Source organism: Pseudomyrmex gracilis, unplaced genomic scaffold (assembly GCF_002006095.1).
Source record: "Pseudomyrmex gracilis isolate BER0280 unplaced genomic scaffold, ASM200609v1 scaffold_38, whole genome shotgun sequence".
Classification (NCBI taxonomy): Eukaryota; Metazoa; Arthropoda; class Insecta; order Hymenoptera; family Formicidae; genus Pseudomyrmex; species Pseudomyrmex gracilis.
Window position 1 is genome coordinate 76,287 of NW_018020622.1, and position 21,324 is coordinate 97,610.

Genomic DNA, 21,324 nt, shown 5'->3' on the forward strand with positions numbered 1-21,324 from the left:
AAACTTGCGATGGGGAATGAGATGTAGAAATGGAAAGGCGTCGGAGAGAGAAGGGAAGGGAGAAAAGGAAAAACAATGTACTTATTGTTATAGCTCTTCCACAGCGTTTCTTCTGGCCATTTGCCGAAGCAACAGCCCTAAGGTGAGAAAACCCTCGGAAACCCCCTGACCTACTTTCCTTTCTGTGTGTGAAATGTGTTCCCGAGGAATTTTCGATGGCCTCTTCTAACCCTCTTTGCGGATACGCGACCTGTTACGAGTGCCACGACGTTTACAAAGATGTATTAGTTTAATTCTTTACAATCCGATTGCGGCAATTCTTCCCGAGCGAAAGATTTCTGTTCCGATCCGCAATTAATCATTTCGCGGTAAATCCGCGATTTCGTTTATTTGTATTTTGACACAAAGTTTGTCTGAACCTTGTCAACCGGGGCTCTGTTTTGTTTGTGTGTTTTTTTTCTTTTTTTTTTATAAAATGTGAGTTTCGAAATTGATTTATCAAAGAAAAGAGGAAGTAAAAATACAAATTAGCTTGAGATTAAAAAATACAATATTTATTATCTCGGTATTTCGTCATTTTGTTTTATCGATTTGCGAACGTGAATTCTCGTTACATCTCTTCTCGTTTAACAACGGGAACAGATGTAATTTAAGAGATCATTTTTTTTTTTTTTTTTTCAATACGATTTTCCGTGGCTAACGATCCCGACGCCGCGGCTTAGCCGGAAAAGAAATTTTTATAATTAATTTACTTTAATTGTTGGAGATGAAGTGGCTTGCAACAATTATTTCGATTAGATGTTTCGTTTTACGTTCGGGAGGGTAAACTCAATTTTCTCGTAATGGGTGAACAGCGGATCAAGAGTTTAGGTTTCCGCGGTTTTTTTTATCACAATCGGGGAGAGAGAGAGAAGATGAAACGTTATATTGAACAAGAGTAGCATTCAGATCTTTTTTTCTCCCTTTTTTTTCCTTTTTCTTGTTTTCTCTGGTTTTTGTATTTGCCATTTGAACCCGAATCGACAAGAGAACAAAAGTAGCTGCAGAAATTACCGTTGGAATTGCGAATGGCTGCGAATTAAAAAACCGACACGGGACCGGTCGCGCGGGGACCGGTGGCGCGGAGACACAGGAGGCGGTTTTGCGAAATTCGATGAATGCGAAATTTACACGGACAAAAGAATGCAACCCGCGCGCGCAGCGGTGTGACAGCGGCGGCGTTTACGCCATCAAGAATAAATCCAATCTGTGTCCGCAAGCGTGCGCGTCGCTATTCGCGTTTTCCGTCGCGTTCCGTTCGTCCCCAACTGCGTTGAATTCGGATCCAATATCAGCTTGTTTCCCGCATCGGTGGAGGTGCAGTTAGCGAGACGCTATTCGAAGATTGCGCATTGAACTACATAAACAGGAAACACGAAACAACCCACTCTCGTTCTCATGTCCGTTATAAAGCAGGCGAAATAAGGTCGGGAGAGAAATAACCGAACGACGACGACGACGACGACGACGACGACGACGACGACGGAAGACGCAATACCGTGCGAGATGATCCATCGAAGAAAGTATTCGAATTATTTACCAACGTACATATAACAACTGATAGAAAGACGACGATGTTCCGGAGAGAAACCGATTTCTTTCTTATCCGCGAACTTATCAGATTTGAGTTGTTGTTGTTGTTTGAAATAATCATTGGGGGAAAACTATCCCGAAGACTTTGTCTTCAAACTTTGTCAGATAATTGTAAGAAGAGTATATCAATTGGCAATCGATTAAAAGACTTTGAAATTAGTTTTGTATAAAGAATATAGAAAATTTAGCAAATTGCTGTTATTTAATTTTATTTTGAAAAAAATAATACATGTGTATAATATATGTGTGTGTTATTATTTTATGTGTGCGAAAAAATAAAATTAAATAATAATTACTTCTTGAACTAATCGGTTTTTGGAAAAACATCTTCTCTTTTGTTAAAACGTTATCAAAAGACATGCGCGTTTTAAAATTTGTATGTAGCAGCACGTTCTTCATTTAAGAACGAAGTAAGCCCAACTGAATTGGAAGGTAACTGTGTAACTTCTTGCTCGGGAACGGAATAAAAGAGAGAAATAAAGGCGCAGTAGGCGATTCGGATGTGTATAAAGCTGTAAAGACAACGAGGTGAGAGCATTCGAGCGTCGGAGTGTAAAAGCGACGGGGACGCGACTGTGAACGAGAGACACAATCGCCTCTTCAAGCCTCCATTCATTCCGCGTACGAGTCGCGATGGGCTTTTAAGGGCGAACGAGATTTCGAAAAAAAAAAAAAAAAAAAAAAAGATCCGGAGCCCGACATTCGCGCGTACCTATTACGTCGACAACTCGCGCGGAGTCGCTCCGTGTCCGATGTAATGTCACACATTTCGCATTTTCGGTGTTTTCCGTCAACTCGCGTTGTGTTGCCATCGTCGCGCGCATCTCTGTGTCTCTCGCGAGACATTTTATTTTGTCGCGCAACTCGATTTGCAACAAATTGCGAGACTGTTGTTGTTGTTTACGTCGGAATGTCTGATTCATTTCAACGTGTACGTTTGTCGCGAAGAAAAATATTTACATTTTTACAGTGTTTTTGCGCGAGAGACCGCAATAATTGCTGCAAATAATTCTAGACAAAGAGACGCGCGGGGGGAGGGAAGGGGGGTAGGGAAACTACGTTTCTTCTTACGTGAGAGAAATTCGCCACGTATTTCACGTGTAATTTGCGCTGAAAACGCGCGCGATTGTTTCTCTTTTTTGATTTACGTGAGTTTACACGTGTCTACTTCTCTCTCTCTCTCTCTCTCTCTCTCTTTCCGAACGTATTTTAGATTTCTTATTCGACGTAAATCGTCGTTATTGTCACGCTTCGACGCACTTCCACTTAAGGGTTAACAGACGTCACATCGAGTGCGGGAGAAGATAGTCGACAGTCCCGACAGTGAGGATAGCCAACAAGTTGGTGGCGTTGAATCGATAGAGATGGGTGAGCCTGGAGGTAGGTAGGCAAGCAGGCGAGGTCGTGGCAACTCCCTCCAACCCCCGTCCTTCGCTCGAGCTCTCTTCCCACCTTTTATCCCCTGCGTGCAACCACCGCTCCTCCATCGAACCTCCTCCGCTCTTACACCTTTTCCTTTACCTATCTACTTCATCTCTCTCTCTCTCTCTCTCTCTCTCTCTCTCTCTCTCTCTCTCTGCCTTCCTCTTTCTTCTCTTGCTAGTTTCTATTTCTCTCTCTCTCTCTTTATTTCCTTTCTCTCTTCGTACCTTCTTCGGCCCCGTTATACTTTTTCCTTTCCTCAACCCCGCCGGCTATTCGTCAAGCCTTGGAATCGCGCTGGAGTCGCGCGCGCGTTACAGCTCCTTTCTTCTGCTCTCTCTTCTTCGCCCGCGCCTGAGGGAGTTGCCCGTAATTGAGTTCTTTTGCATCGGACCCCCCCCCTCTTCTTCCAGACGATGGAAATATGCTTCCGCGTTCGCATCGGAGCGTCTGCAAATTCTTTGTTCCGCATTGACGGATTGCACGGGTCGCCGCCGCGCGCTGCGCCTCGACCGTTTCGGCATCACCATCGAAAAGACGTTCTCACTTCGCGATCCGTAATATCGCAGAGAGAAACGACGAATGGTATGTCAATCGAAAAACGATTATAGATTCGCTGGAGCTGAAATCTTTATAAGACAGAGAAAGAAAAAGAGAAGGAAAAAGCATTCGGTAAGATTTATAATGTATATATATATATATATATGTTATATATATATATATATATGTTTATTTTTCTTTAATTTACACTTTATAAAAATAATTACCATATATTACATAATAATACTCACGCATATTTGAAATCTCTGTGGAGAATGAGATTATTTTACATTTTCCATTTCTCCGTCATCAAAATGAGCTGAAATAAATTTGTTTTTCAATACGTATGGATCGCGAAAGGCGTTTATTTAATAAAAAAACAATTATTCTGTTTAAGTTGTTCGATCGGGAATATTTAACCCAATTCCATTCGCGAAATATAATGAAAATAATCAAAAGATATTTCGCGAATTATATATTTAATTTTCATAGCTTGTGAAAATTTTACATTTTCCAGCATATGGAAAATGTAATTGTAAGGAAATGTTACATTGGTTTTTTTGGAAAATCCTTATGAGCTTTTGTGTGCGTAATATTAATGTTTACGTTCATCTGTTTGACCGAAATTGTAAAATATACTCGCGAACAACACTTGAGATGATAGCGCGAGATTTTTAAGTGAGTATGTAATCTCGTCACGCAACTTGTTTTTTGTACGAGACGAGTTATTTTCTCGCAGTTCATTTTCCATATTCATTGTTGATCTTTCGCGCGTCAGCAGATTTCTTTCTTTGAAAACGCTCTTATTTATCTTTCATCTTTTGTATGATTTTTTCTTTTTTTTTTTTTTTGAGCGAAACAATTCATAAGTTTTTTCAAGCTGCAAAAGAATGGACATGATTCACTTATTCGTGGTTGTGTTCTCGTAACATTCACGCCGCCGAGGTCTGAAGGCGCGAACGGAGAGAGAAACGATAAAGTGTAAGATTCATTAGGAGTATCTCGAAGAAAACGTCTCGGAAAAAAGACGGAGAAAAAGTCTTTTTCTTCATTTCGCGCTTCGAAAAGAGGATTCTCTTTTGGAATTATTCCGTCATGGACACAAACCCGACCCATTATTTTGCCAATTATGATGTAAACAACGAGAGCTCGCTCGTAAATATTCAGGTTATTCAATTTTGTTTAGAATGCATTGTGTCGTATTTAAACTGTTGTTGCTCAACAAATAGCGTGTTTTTATCCGTCTAATTTTTTTGGCAATTAATTTAGTATCTGATGTGTTAAATATGTGTTCGTAATTTTCCATTCTATGCATCTTGGCAGCATTCGAGATAAACCCTCTCTCTTTCCCTCTCTCTTGTTTTCTTACTTGTGGCAAAACGGAATATAGAATTACCTCTACTAGAACCAGACTTTACGTGTGTGCTTTCCACTCTGAGAAATTCCTGTCATTACGAAGGGAAATGTTCGGATGCTGCGCGATTGTGACGTATCTGATCTTAATTCCTTACCATTTTGGTCGACTAGAGGTGCGCCACAAATGCTCGAATTCGCTACTGCTAAAACGGCTTACTCTCTGGAAAGTCAATCCGAGCGGAGTTCGTAATGCTATGTCGGTGTTTGCGGTCGAGTCTGGTGCCGTTTCGTTCCTAAGCCCGCGAATCTGTTTCTCTTACGACCAAATAATTTCCTTCTCCCTAAATCTTTCCGCATTCCGCGTCGCGGATAGAGGTTGACCGATAACTTTGTCCCCGAACGAAGCTACTGCCACATCTAATTTGTACACTTGCGATAATAGTTTGTATCTCGCGTCGTGTTGGTTTTCGCTCAATTTCAAATCGCGAGAGAATCTTATTGCAAAGATTTTCCCATTTCTGTGAATTACGAAGTACGAGAGATGTAGACATTCGACAATTTACATCTAATACATGTGTTCCCTTCTGTCTCTTTTTTCTTTCTTTCCCTACAGTCTTACAAAAAAAAAAAAAAAAAAAAAACCATCGTTTCCAAATTGATTAGAAAATTACAGATGAAAGGTTTTCCGGGTCGGGAATACTCTGTATGCATTAAAGGGAAACCTGCAGGGAGTCGCAGAAAATCGCAATCTTTTGTTTTCGCGCGCGTGCCGGGCGTTGCATAGCCGAATGAATTATTTATTGATGTTATTTCGTTTCATTTGCTCTACGGCAATGTAGCGGTGTTGTGTTTGTCAGGAGACTTGTCGATTTGTTAGCTCGTCCTGCGCGCTCCGGTCTCTCCGAAGTGTCCATTAACCTTCCCCCGGAAACCGAAACACCGTAACAAAAACCACCCCGGGGCGAGTCAACTCGGTTTCTGGCTTTGTTGTCAGATGGAATATTATTACAAGAGCTTCTAGTAAACTAAACAGCATCTCTCTCTCTCTCTCTCTCTCCCTTCGCAACATGTACTCGCGTCGCATGATATATTTCGCGGATAAAAAAAGAGCCGGGGAAAAAAAGGAAGAATAGCAGCAGCAGCAGCGTTCTCCGCGACACGCGTCGGCTGTGTCGGATGTTAAACTAAATTCCGTAGCTCTTTTCCTTGAAGAAATAAATTTCTCGCACGTCTCGCGAACGTGTCTCTTCCGTGAAGAAGATCGCACAATAAGATACATAACCTACCTGTCGCAAATATTAACTACCGTCTTTTCTAACTACTTTTCTACTATCGATACGACGGGTCGTCTTTATATTGTATATAGGAAGCGATCTACAACTCGATTCTTTTTTACTTATAAGCTTACTTCGCGGTTCCTCGATCTTATATCTAAAATCGTTTTAAGTTCATCTTCAGATAATCTGTAATACTGTACGGACCAATAAAACGGTCTGCAATATCTAAAACTCAACTTACGATCTTAAGTGCAAGATTCGATTTCAAAATATTGGCCACGGACTTGTGTGCTGCAGCAAACATGCGTGCAGATCGATATGGGAATTGTTGCAGAAGTAATGAGAAAGATGTTTTAAGTGTCACGCGCACGGAAAACCCACAATCTGACTTGAATCCTGGCACGTTGCCAGCGAAAAAACAAGACAACTTGGTCCAGCTCCCGAATCGGATAACCGTGAAACGAGATTGTTTGTTAATTGTATTCTAAAAAAGTAGAACGTTACGGTTTATGTGTAAATATGTATCTAATATCAATTTCACGCAAAATTTTCATATGATCGGGAAATCGATACAGACACTTATTAGTGTTTTATTGAGCTTTTTTGCAAAATAATTCACATAAAATCTGATATCTCCTGCCTCTTGTTTATTTCGCGATTGTGTTCGCTCACATCAAATGTATCGAATCTCGTCATGTAGTCTCGTGTTTGCAAAAATTCCGAAGTTGAAATTGAATTGTGATTTCGTTGCCGTATTGGATTTTAAAACCTCGGTTCTCACAATATCGCGACAGAGATCACGTTTAATTCCAATGAGATTAATCACGTTATACCGTAAACATGAAAATATCACTGTTGTTTCTTGCATCGGAGACAATGTTGGAACACATGGCGATTTGAACCCAGACTCGAAGCTGATTCCTTGCCAGCGGTAACGTTATACGTACAATAAAAGAACGACGTAATATTTCACGGAAGTGAAATACATATCCGAATATCTCTCTCATTTCAATAAAATACCTTTACGAGATCTTATGTCAAAGATATGAAATATTCAGAAACGTGTAATCGTTGATTTTCTAGAGAAAATAATAGGCAAAATACGTATACGTAAAAAATAATAGAAATTACATTTTATCAAAAAAACATTCTTAAAAGTAATATCTTTCAAGATCATAATTTTTATCATAGAAATCATTGAAGTAACGACTTCGTGAGTTTAATTCCAAATTAACACGGAAATTAATCAAGAGTAAATAACAGCCATGTGGACACAGGTTGTTGGAGTGTGAGAATTTATTTGTGAAAAAAATTTGCATATTTTTTTGTATTAATTTTATCCTTCGTGTACAGAAACACACAGTTAACACATATCACAACAACAACAACAACAACATGCGGTTGCACGACCAAGTCGCATAGCCTGATGTAATTCTCGAATTAAGTTCAACGTACACGTGGGAATCTACACGTCGGTGAATTCCCAAAAGTGCTGCTACGTGTAGTGAAGGAAACTGTGAAACATTCGGACCAGTTTATTTAGAAAGGATCGAATATATATATATGTGTGTGTATATTATATATTATATATATATATATATATGTATATACACGCTATTATTCAACTGCAACTGAGGGATGCATCTGGGAATTCCCTTGAACCGATTGAAATGGCGATGCGCGCGTGCGCATCCGCGAACTTATAATTTAACTTCTAAAATGTTCTCGCGTGTGCATCCGACATGTTAATTACTAATTTCCAATCCGTCTGTATATCCCACGTATGCTCGGGTGAAATGCGACGAGTTTATATCAATGCACTTGATTCTATCTGTAATTGAGTTTCGCGATTTTCCCCGAGCGCGTTCGGTCTAGCAGCGATTAAGAAATTCTACCGAGTTCCAACGATTGTATATCGCGTTTATTTCCTCGACGAGAGCACACATGCTTGCTTTCCAATTTTCGCTTATAATGAAATATTTCACTTATCGCGCGCGCGTGTGTTCCTGTATATTCATTATTCAAAACCACGGGGGGGACGACGCGCGGCTTTCAAAGAGAAAATTCGCGCGTTTGCGCTGCAATATTCCTCAATTTTCTGCCTGCAATATTAATCGTAATGAAAAAAACGACAAATTATCTGATATGTCAACGAATGTTACGCAAATGTCGATAATTTAGAAAAATTTGCGATATATATACCTATTTGTACACACATATCGCGTTTTTTTATTTTATTGATTCGATATATCAACGCGGAGAAATTTTCTGAGGAAGCGCGTATTTATTTCCTGTATAATTTTCACAGTGCTTCTCTGTAATTTTTCTTTAAACGTATGCATAATGCAAAATTATGCTTAAATTAGCGAAAGCTCTTAAGATTCTTTCGCGGAAAAATAATTAATTGAGTCGGATAAAGAGCAAAGAGATTTCTTTATTACCGCGTGCCGAAAAAAACCAAAAAAAAAAACAAAAACCAAAAAAAAATACGTTATTTTCATTCCGGCGCAGCTTAATCTCTTTATTGTCCGTTGATTTTTCTCTCTTTTTTTTTGCGGCTTGTACGTCTGGCATTGTGTTCGGTACCGTACATGATATATTCTCTTTTCAGCTTCCCGTGTGCTGCACGTACGTGTGTGTTTTACTCTTCCCCGTCGTCATTTCGTATCGCCCATTTACTTTTTGAAAGGAGAGAACATTTTTGAAAGCCCTCGCACGTTTATATAAAGATATGCACAAAATACTTTGATTTACGACCATGAATACAGAATATTTTTTATCGCCGTAGGTGGGTTATAAAAGATTGCCGAACGTCGCGGCGGCAGCCGCGTCATGGGGATTATGGGAAAATATTTGAATCTGACGCGATTCGGAATATATGTATGGAACATTGACATTCCCAGAAAGGGATTTAAATGCAAAATTATTCAAATTATTATCGATCGCGAATTACCCGTGATGAATTATTATTCCGTCGTCGTCCAACTATTATGTCAGACAAATGATTTGATATCTTGAATTTTGAAAAGATACTTCACGCGCGAGAAATAAGAAACTCGAACGGAATAAAATGAAAGGGCACATGTGCGCGCGCGCGCGCGCTTCAGTTAAAAGGTGCAATAATTCTAATCCTTTGAACGCGCGATGGTAATTTCCACCTTTTAGTCAATCTTAAAGTTTGTCACGCATGGCGAAACCGCCGCGATCTTTTAATTAAAGCGATTTATCTTTCGCTCGGAAAAGACGCTTCTGAAGTGCGCACAAAAGATAATACGTTAAAACGCTCAAAGCGATTGTGTTCCGCCGCGAAAGTGTATGAGTGCAGAGTAAAATATGTACTGGATGGGCCATAGCAAAATGCAAAACGGGCGTGCTTTGTTACCCGTATAATTGGGGGAACGGTAAACGCCCGTGCTTGCATTCAGAGCTCCGCGTTTAACGCTAAACGGCGGCCATTTGATTCTAAGTCTCGGTGGCATGATTGCAGGCAGAGAACCCCGAAGGCAAACAAAGGCTCATACCTAATCAGAGAGAGGAAGGTTTCGCTTTAGCACACGCGATGACAGGTATACACACCAGTCAGGGAAATGCCGGGAAAAATAACGTGCGCGCGCGCGCGCGTGTGTGTAAACATATAATAAATTATTATAATAAATTATGAAATATAATCATTTGAGCATTGTCGAATTAATACAAATTAGTGTAATATTTATCTTGTGTGCGAATTAATTCAAACGCAATATTTAACATTTCCACACATGTCGCAATATAATAAGTAGATATCTCATACATTTGGAAATTAACGCAAATACATGTCAATGTGTTATTGTTTATCACAGACGAAACTTTCTCCGCTGATAATACAATATTTAAGCGTGTGTGTAAATTTTGATTAACAACATTAATATCTATCTTCTTGTTTGTCGGGAGGAAAGTAAAAGCTAAAGTTACGTTTTGCCACACAATAACAAAAGCCTGTTCGTATTTTACAATTGAATTTCCGATTGCACAAAAAAAGGAAGAGAATAATTATCTTTGGTTTATACATACGGGAGCTTTCCGCGCGCGCGTTTATTTTCTTTTTCGCGAATTACCATATTCATGTCGACTGTTATTGATCCTTTTTGTTTTTATCTTCGGTTTTATTTCGCAATTAAATTCGCATTTCGTCGCGGAAAACACGCGGTGTCGTAAAGAATCGAATATAATTCGTGTCGATCCCATCGTCCCCGTTTAAATTTGCACGAGTGATATGAGAGCTGCTAACATCACCCGATGGGTTATATGGATTCTTGGAAAATATTTACATTATATAAATGCCGGAGCGGCATCTCTCTCTCTTTCTCTCTCCGACTGCCTGTTATCGTTGTGCATATTGCTCAACAGAAAATTCTTTATATATCAGAAAACTACATTTTCTTTTCCGAAGCGCACTCTCCCTTTGAAGATCCTTCGCGCGCGATCTCAAAGACGGTGGCGCGCCCGAGGCGTGGGCGCTCTTACCGAGCATAGGGATGAAGTTTCCAACGTTTGAGCACGTGTAAACATCCGGAAATCCGGTGTGCTCTATGCCAAGAATGCATGGTAACATTTCGCGCGGTCAACTTTTTTCATTAAACAAAGGACGAAAAAATTCTCGCTTCTCTCTGCAAATTACAAAGCGCGACGCTTCGTAAACACTTGCGTCACAGTGAGGAACAATCCGCGCCGGGGAAAATTGTCGGCTTGTATCACTTGAAAGAAGATGGATAAAGAAGTATATATAAGCCTTTCCAAAAATGTATGTAATAATGTCGCGAAATCGTAGAGAGAATTTTGCTTATGATATCGATACAGTTTTGAACAAAGTGTCAATATTTTTTACGAGAAAATATTTTAAGACTCCAAAGATTTCTCAATCCCTCAAAGTTTACTCGACATATCCGATTGTCCGGGAAAAATATTTTCAAAAATGTAAAGCGTTGGGAAAACTTTGGTGTGAATGTTGTATTTTTTAGAATACTAGCACAACACAAGCGCGCGCTACGCGCACGCTAATATTATCTTTATTTTCATGTGTTGCATCAGTGAACACAACCTGTCACCGCGATGACAGCTAATATATATATCTTATAAACTATGTGATATACATACGAGAGATGTCAAAAATAACGCATGAAAATCAAACTCAAAAAGTAGTGAGAGAGAGAAGTGGAAAAACAACACGTGACTAAAGTCAAGTGACAGGGAAAAGGGTAAAAAAAAGAATATTATATATATTATATATAATATTCTATATCTATATATAATACACACACATACGCATATATGTATGTGTATATATATATATATATACCGTAATCGTGACCGAAGTCAGTAACACCGCCGCGGTCGCGCGCCCGCGGTCAGTGACCCCCCCCCCCCCCCAAGGCCCCGTGGCCGAGGTCAGTGCTCCCGTCAAGGCCGCGCGACCGAGGTCAGTGCCCCGCCAAGGCCGCGCGGCCGAGGTCAGTGCCCCGCCAAGGCCGCGCGGCGGAGGTCAGTGACATTACTGTAGTATGTATATAATACATACAATATAATACAATATAAAGTATAATATTATAAATATATAATAAATTATATGTATAATATGCATTATTTAATGTTATATATAATATAAATTACAGTCACGTTATTTTCACTTGTTGTTTTTCTACTCTTTTTCATTATTTACTCTCTCGATCTTACCGATTTGATTCGACTCGATCAACCAACCAACTAATCGGCAACGCGGAAAAGAGGCAACTATAGATGCGATACAATCGGCTCCAAAACGCGCACTTCTCGGTCCAAATTCCCTTTTTTATATAGGATATACAAATTGTATATATAGATACGTAACCACTCACGCAGTATTTTCCACATTTTTTGCTAACACTCAGAGAGGTTTTTTCTCTCTCTTCTTCTGTCTAACGGTGTGTTTTTTGTTTCAGGAACGTATTTCATTCTGTACGACTTCATTGACTTCTTCGAGAAAGATCAGCCCAGTTTTTTAGAACGAGACAAGTTTCTCACCATCATCAACTCCATCTTTAAGAACATGTCAGAAATCGAGAAGCAAGCCATTATTTTCCAAGTAAGTAATTCTTGTCACGTGTATTTCTGTGATAGTTAAGACAAACACTGCGGGTTTTTTTCGCAAAAGTTCAACGTTTTTGTTTTTAATAAGTTCATCCAAAGTATTGTGAACTATTAGAACGCGTGGATTATATTTATTATTCCAAAAATTTACACACTGGCTATTTTGTAAATAAAAATACATATGTACGTGTTTTCCGGATTGTTATTCACGTGGGATTACTTCGTCCGTGAAATATCTATTTGGTTCTAAATACGGTTTCGCACTGTCATTCCATCAGTTTAAAATATTTCATGGATATGGAACATTTAACGAGTCTCTGTATCAAATTGAATGCAAGCTTCTAGAAAAAAACAGATAAAAATTTTCGGAAGTAAAAAGCATACATAAAAAAATGATTGTAACTCTTTGCATTAAATATATATATATATATATATATATATATATATATATGTATTATATACATATGTCACATTATTATCAGTTTAACAGATAGAAAACAAAAAATTAGAAAAAAAATCCATTAACTTTGCAACAAACACATTTTTGCAACTCTTCATCTGTTAATTAATGAGTTGCGCGTAAAAAAAGAGAGATGATGATCATTTAAATGTATAAAAATTTATATTATACGCGCGTATCTAAACAAACAGAGCGCACCTTAAAGTGTTAAAATTCGCGTTTGAATACTAGAAAGCAAGATCTCTCACGGGACAGAGATGGCGAGCAAATTACATACTTCACACAGAAATATGTACACATATGTATGTACGTATATATATGTGTGTCTAGCAGGCACACTGCGACCTATATTTTTTTCAAACTACCACTCAACGAGACCTCGCTATATTCATCGGTCTCGAGCATTCTTCTTGTTAGCTAACTTCAACTTGTAACTGTCGCTAAGTCGCTTCGGGGCTTCCTTTTTGCAAGAGAGAAGAACAAGCGAACCATATATCAGATGTCAATTTAACCTCTCTCCCGGTTCGCTGAAATAAGTACAATTTAACGTGCGCCTGTTACCTACATATATACACGCACGAATTGTATTAATCAATTGCAAAAAGTATTGATCGCATAGTTTATTGATCATCGACTTATAAAAAAATTGTTAGTTTTTACGTATCTCTGTAATATTCAAAAAAACAGTATTAAAAAACGAGGACATGCTCGTAAAATTTTCAAATAAATGGTAGAAAGACAGAACGAGCCAATATTATGGATAGATAGTGCAAAAATATAATCTTTCTTGTTAATTACACCAAATACGGCACCAAAATTTTAGATGAAAAATATTACCTCACTCAGCGAATTTTACTTACATTACCCCATGCCGTTATGTACATGACTTGTTCCAAGAGATACAGATCGATTTTAAAAACATCCACTTTGAAAATTTTGTGGAAGTCAAGAATCGATGATTGGATTTATAAATTAAAGCAGTTAGAGTTGTGTGAAAACTTCCCAGTATTATCAGGAAGATAAAGATTGTAACAAGAGGGAAAACGTTTTGTTTGAAATGTAAGGTTTTGTTTTTCAACTCGATTGAAAAGAATCGGCTCGGAAAAAATTCCAAGTTCGTTGAGTGGAGATTCGAACTCGGGACCTTCACATATTCGCAACTCTTTGCACTCAGACTGCGAGACCAATGAGCTGGTCTCGAAGTCAGATTTTATATTTAAAAATGGATCAAAGCACGCTCACTCAGAAAATAAAAATTAAACAAATGTTCTAAACAAACAAATTAAAATATAAATATTTTTATTAAGCTTACAAATTTAATACATTTATTTGTACTTTCAAGTTATATAAAATCGCGCTATGTTTTCCTTTATTATTTGCATAAGTGTTGTTCAAACTAGAGTTTGGATTATCGACTTACTGTCAGCTAGAAGATATTGCTGCAATAAAATAATACAAACGATTTAATAATACACACAATCCGTAATAACGCGTTGTGTATAAAGGAGCACGATCAAATAAACACAATATAACGTCGGTTTTTATTCCCAATATCGTTTGGTTCGCTCATTTACATACATGAAAACTTCACGATTGCGCGCGCGCGCGTTTTTTTAAGTGCACGCCGGTGTCAGTTTGTTTCACTAAAAGGAATCCGTCATGATTATATTATTAAACGTTACATTTCTCACTGCACTGCAGCGGATACGAATGGACGTAAAGTGAAAAACCGTTAATTGGAACGCCTACCTATGGCTGTTTCTTTTTCCACGGCTTTTTCCGTTCCCGTTTCCTTGGTTGTGCGCGCGCGCGCGCGATAATTTTTCGCAAACCGGAGACATTGTTTCGTGTAATCGCGATCATAAAACAGAACGGCAATTTTTTCTAATCAAAGAAAGTCCTCCCCCGCGCACTATTTGTCCGCGTTATAGCCGGTGTTAATTTACATTTGCTGTTTTGATTCGAGAGAAAGAGAGAGAAAGAGGAAACGTTCATCGATTCGTTAGCCTTCAACAGTCAATGAAACGACCGAACCGCAATTAAATTGCTATTCCCTCTTTTATCGTATCACAAGCGGGATTATTTCACATTAGAGAATGTTCGCGAAATCCGAAAACTATTTGCTCACATAGTTTGTTAAATTCACTTTCGCGCTTGATTCGCGTGTACCGATTCGCGCAAACCGATCCTTTCGCGCGTTACTTCTCCGTCATGAAGTTTAACATTTTTCAGTATTCACTCGTGTGCGTATGTGTTTTTACTCCGTTGAGTAATTGATTGCGCAAAAAAAAAAAAAAAAAAAAAAACTAGGATTATTACGCGCATGCCGTCTCACGAGCGGCAATATTTTGACAATGTAATCACCACTGTTTTACATTGTGTTCCGTGACGTCGTCGACGAAAATATTTGTTTCGCGGCGCGCGCATCGTGCAAGTTGCGCGTCTTGAGTGATTTATGAAATACCCATATGCAGTTTCCAGCAACGCCTACGTATATTTTACGGCATACGTCGTGTGCGTTATAACAGTTTGTTTCGCGGAGGCAAATGCGCGATCGTCGTGTGTAAAAGAAAACCAAAATAACGAGATACTCATCATATACATATGGTACACAATGTTGGAAAAACAAATTATTTGATGCGAATTTTCGAACTTGTTAACGCGATTATCGGAAGCCAATTAAATTGTCACGAAGTCACTTTTTATGCGCAAAAGGCGTTTGTTTCGAAATGTTACTCCGATATTTTTCTCTGATGCGCACACACGTGCGTGCAACGAACGACGACTAACGCGTATCACTTCATATTCACATAGAGAGTTTAATTCTTCCATGTTCTCACACATGGAACAAAAGAGAGATCGTATATTTTTTTTAAATACAGAAAGTAGATTTATATCCGGTTTTTTATTATATTGCTTATCGTCAAATCTAAATTTTATAGGAAACTATTTACAACTAATTAATTTTTGCGGGGTGAAAATTGCATCGGACGGCAAAAGTGCAATTATGAAATATTTATGTGTTTTATTTGCGCGGTACACGTAAAAAGTGCTTTTCCAATACTGCGAATAGCCCATTATTTCACTTACCAGAACATAGTGCTCGCTCGTTTCGATTCGCGTAATTACAATACAAATGCAATTCCTTGGTGGTGCATCTACCACGAAAAGATTGAATATATATGAATACTTTGTTATCACTTTTTTTTCACTTACGGAGATTATTCTGACAAAAATAAATATTATGAAATCCAACAGAGACGGTAGAAGAATTCCATTTTATTTTACGTCAGAAAGGATTAAAAAAAAAAAAAGGTATTTCAGTAACATTTGTATGAACATAATTTTTAAAATATAAATCCACATTTACATGAAAAAAAATGTAGATGTTTATTTATAAATTTTATACTGAGATGAAACAATTGTGAATTAATCGGTGACGAAATTACGTGACATTATTAAAGAGATATAATGTAGATAGTGTGTAAAATATTCAAACCGAATGCTCAAAAGTTAAGCCGGAGCGCAATCTTAATGAGCTCGTCTGCGAATAATTAATAGCGCGGATTCGACATAAAACTGTCTGAGAAATTGGTGAAGCACCGTAATTATGTCGTCAATTAAACATTTGCTTTACGACACGCAAACACACGTTCGATTTCTATTAAATATTCAGTTTGGATCAGGGAAATTGCGCAATTCGCCAATAACTTCGGGCGGGAAACCAGTTTTTTGGTCAACGACACTTCTCAGCAAAGAGAACGGAAAAAAAAATAAAATAAAAAACTAAAGATGATAAAACCGCTGCTGTCTTCATCACGCTTCCGCATAAATTCCGTGAAATAGGAGCTCGTACGATCGAAGAATCTACGACGAACGTGACACTTCCAACAGGTTTCTAGTGCGTAACACGCCAGCTATGGTCGCGGAGAAAATCGATATCGTTATGTACACGGTGTAATGTCACTTTTATCGAAGAAGAAAGGTGAGAGACAGAAAGAGAGAGAGAGAGAAAGAGAAAAAGTGAGAGAGAAAGAGAGCGCTGCATTTTCCTAATCGACCGCTAATTACTTTCCGATCAGCAGAACGGTACGTCAAAGTTGCTGTGTCAAGAGCTGTTTGATAGTTTCGCGTGAAACCTCGAGTTTCGTGTACATTTCATTAAATATCCGCGAATAACAAAGCGCACCGATGGGAATGTTTTTTTCGCTTAATTTATTGTTTATATTTATCCAGAAAAGGTCACCGAGAACTCGTGTCTCTGACAAATTCATTGCTAATTCGTTTGTTTGCGTGAGCAATACAAACGGAAATAAATTCGTAAAAGCGCGCGCTTTACTGCCTGTTCTGGAATGAGGGAGGGAGGGAGAGGGAAGAATAATCGACGATACAAAGTGATCCGACATAATCGTCGATGCCCCACTAATCTCTTTTCGGTTCAAGAGCTTGTATGTAAGCGTTGCACTCGAATAAAAAATTAAATTTATTTTCTAACGGTAATGGGATAGCGGAGGAGAGATAAAAGGGCGAAGTAAAAAAATGTGTATATTCATTAATGCGCAACGACGCAGAAAATACACGGAAAAAAATTTTTGCTGGAATGGAGCAAAGAGATTAGTTACTTTTTGCGGCTAGAAAGAAAAATTTGTTTAAGCCCATTGAACGCTTTGTTTTGCGAACAAAATGTTTTGTTTGACGAAAAGAAATGAAAAATTCAACAGGCTTAGTAAATTTTTTCTTGCTGGCTGTGTAATGGCAAAACTTCTTTTTTGTGTAGCACACCTCGTGTTTAATTAATGCACACGCAACACTTTTAACAGTACACCAAATTATTATCGTGATAAAACAATTAAAAACTTTTCTATTAATAATTTTTATTAACAGAAATAAAAATACATAGTAAAAATATGTAGTATTTATAAATTTTTAAAAAATATTTTTTTAAACATTTTCTTTGGAAGATGTTAAAAGTGATTCGTTTTATTTATAATTTAGTTGGAAAAGTTGGGAATGAAGAGCGCTTTTTATCTTTCTGAAGTAAAAGATGTCAAGTCGAATTCGCGTCGCGCGTAGGATTAAGATTTTCAACTTTAATTGGAGCAACGTCTAATCGGATTTGTCACGGATATCTGTTACAGTACACCGATTGGGATCGAATAAATGATGGCTATGAAAATCAAAAAGCAATAGCGGACATCGTCGGCGATTACTTCTTCATCTGCCCGTCCACACATTTCTCGCAAGTGTTTGCGGATCGCGGCATGAAGGTCTACTACTACTTTTTCACGCAGGTGAGCTGATTATTTTCTTGCAGCGCGCATCAAAGGATCCTCGTCAACTTGACCTCATCTAATCCCGATCCTCGGAAAAATGTTTTTATAATTTATTTTCGTGTGCAATATATACTTCATTAAAATATTTGTACATCAAATGGGTAAGCCCAAGTAAGTGTATCGAATTTTAATGAGTCGTATCTCGACGAAATAATCAACGTCCTCAACGTCATTATCTCGGGCGCAATGTATGTTCGACGCAGCCGTGATTGTGCGCCGAGCTTGTGTGGCGCTATTTTCTCCCAAAGTAATCTGGAAGAACAGAGTTTACAAGAGCGGGAAATTACCGCAAAAGTATTATGTAAATTGGATTCTCTGTGAGCCTCTTGCATAACGCAGTAAGAAGATTTTGCGATGGAAATAGCTCGGGGAGAGCAGAACGGGAATACAAAAAAAAAAAAAAAAAAAAAAAAGAAAAAAGCCGAGGAAACGCCTCGAAAAATTAGGATGACGAGTGAGGGATAAAATTCCGAAATGTATTGCGGAAACGCAACACCAGTCTTGTTTGCACGTGAAAACAAAAAACGTGCTATTAATATTTTCTGATAACACGACACGTTCATTCCGCGAGACGTTAATCGATCATCGGCATTCTGTTGTTACCGCGATAAAGTGCGGCAGTGAATATTTGGGATAACGAGTAATAACCAGATATCTCTATCACATTATCAATCACGCGCGAATCACGTTCGTGTGATTTATTTCTCGCAACGCGCTCGCTCCCGAATTTGCGCGCGGTGTAATCACAACGCGGAAGACAATACGGCCTTCAACAGTGTCATCGGGCTGTAATGTTTAGATCCAGCGCGCGGGCACAAATTGCGTACATTCATGACGATGTACAATTACTGCTCTAACCCACCCTCTGCGTGACCTCCGAAATTATTTGAAATGCAAACTCTCTCTCGCACGCGGCGCGAAACGTTGTACGTAGTGTCGCGTTAGCCGCAGTCCGTGCTGTCATGTTTCGGCTCTTCATCGCTGTTATCGCATCACGAAATCTCTTTCCCCTTCCCCTTCACCCTCCGCGAAAACTTGTTGATTGTTAGGTATAGGAATTAGCGCAAATGTAATTTGGAATCGCGTAACGGCGATAAGACGCCGGTTTCAACTACGAACTTTTTATTAGGCCAAATCTAATTGACTATCAGATTGAATTTTAATTGTCTAGTGTATAGATCCTTTTTGATCGGATTTCTCGGTACCTTTTTCTCTCGCGTCGAAACGAAAATGAACCGTGACGAATTGCAGACAATGTCGAGTCGATGAAAATCGACGCTTCGTCAGTAAATCCAAGTGACAAGTGCGCCGTGGCCGCGTGCCAAAACGCAGCTTAACCGCAAAACGCAAGAGGAAAATCCGAGCTTTTCACTATTTTTTTTCTCCCACATCCTTTCTCTTTAAACGTCTCAATTCAAACTACACGTACTTCCGTTATTGAATTCCGCGCGATAGCTGATATCGCGACGCGTTCAAGTTGAAAAGTGGCTCCATACGTCTATCTCGAATCCGTGAGCCTCGGGTCGGAGTGGATTACAAACTCGAACTTGATCTTTTCAAGATCAGCGGGAAAAGGTTTTTAGATTAGTTTATTATGAATGATTTTTAGTTCGCTTCCGCGAACTATCTCTCTTAATAATTTCGAACGGTTCTATAAACCGAGCATTTACTACATACACGTATATACAAGACGCGTCGTGCTCATTATTTAATTATGTTTCCTGAATTATGTTTCATTATTTAATTATGTTTCGCGCTTTATCCCGCCTTTAATAAACGCAATCACGTTTGCGACGCGTGAGACCGTCCATTGAAAATTATTTAAACCCGGGCAATTTATTTCTGCGGCTGACACCCTCGCGTGAGCAAACCGCGGAGAAAAGAACGACGGAGAAAGAGAAATGAACCGGACGGACAGGCAAAACGAAATTGCGCTCGTAGAATTCAAGAAACGCGAAATCTACAAATAACGACGATGACGATTTCTTTTGCTTTATTTAACATCGTCCATTTTTTTCCCCCCTCTCGATTCTTTTTTGTTTTTCGCTCGTTTAGTCGAGGGGGAGGCAATGATGAAGAAGGTTCGTAATTTTTTGTCGCCTCTTTCCCTCCCTTTCCCCCTCCGACAGTTTAGCGCACCTGTGAGTTTCCGCTCGCGGAAAATCAATTTCAAGAGAGAATAACCGTGCATGTGAGTCAATGATTTATCGTGAGCGCGCGTATACGCATTTACGTACTTTCGCCCCGGAGAGTGTTCTGTGAGTCGAATCGAGTAGAAATAAATAAATATACATGTACGTATACACACATATCCCATATATCGTGCAGCGAACCGTGTAAAGCATTCGATCGAGCATCGAATAATAGATAAACGTTTCGTCGAGGCACGTTCGCGTCGTTTTTGCAACTCGGCCCTTCTTACTTTCGTATTCCGGCAATCGCGAGGCGCGATTCAATTTGGCGATAACATGATCTCGGCAGGTATCCCTCTCTCGTGGCGTACGCGCGCGCGCGTGCACCGTGTGTTTTTCGCTCGCTTGGGCATCCCCGGGAGTTGTCTCGGAAGGTGGTCTCTCTCGCGCTCCGAAGGAACAAAAAAAAAAAAAAATCGTGCAAAGTGGATTTTGAGAGAAAACAAACGAAAAATCTTGCCCGCGGGCTCGCGATATCTCTGCTTTTCATTCCGACAACTTCTCCACCGGGAGCGCGACAGCTTCCACGCGGAGTTAGTAACGGAGTAATCCGAAAACACACACGGACGTGTTTCTCACGAAACGTGGATAATATCGCTGTAAGTCAAAAAGAAATTTAATGGGAAGGAGCGCGCAATATCTTCTCTCGCGAGAAAAGATCGCAAGTAATTAGCAATTAATTTTTGCCCGGCCGCAGATTTGTCGGAGATACAGCCCCAAAAAATATGAGGAAAGTACTTTTAACGGGGTAATATATTTTGCGGCGCGTAACCAACTATTTTTTTTTCTTTTTTTTTTTTTTTGGCTCGAAATGTTTAATTCTACTCGCCAGATTTCTCTGAATTTCTTGAAACTTTGTTCCTTTTCAACTTTAAATATGGACGCAAAAAAAAACTCGAATAATGTTTAAATAAAACTAAAAAAGTAAAACCGTCGGATACGAAGATTTTATTTCGAGAGAAGAAATTGGTTTAGTTTTAATTGCGCGCGGCGTTATAAAAAAGAGAGAA

The 21,324-nt window shown here is 38.9% G+C and overlaps 1 protein-coding gene across 1 annotated transcript in view; it reads left to right on the forward strand.

Annotated features, from left to right (window-relative positions):
* The window catches only part of LOC109852846 (acetylcholinesterase-like), an 88,072-nt gene that overhangs the window by 57,590 nt on the left and 9,158 nt on the right, over positions 1-21,324 (forward strand). The window contains exons 3-4 of the mRNA XM_020424387.1: positions 12,182-12,324; positions 17,928-18,080. Of these exons, the coding sequence (XP_020279976.1) occupies positions 12,182-12,324; positions 17,928-18,080 (296 nt within the window). The remainder of the gene's footprint in view (positions 1-12,181; positions 12,325-17,927; positions 18,081-21,324) is intronic.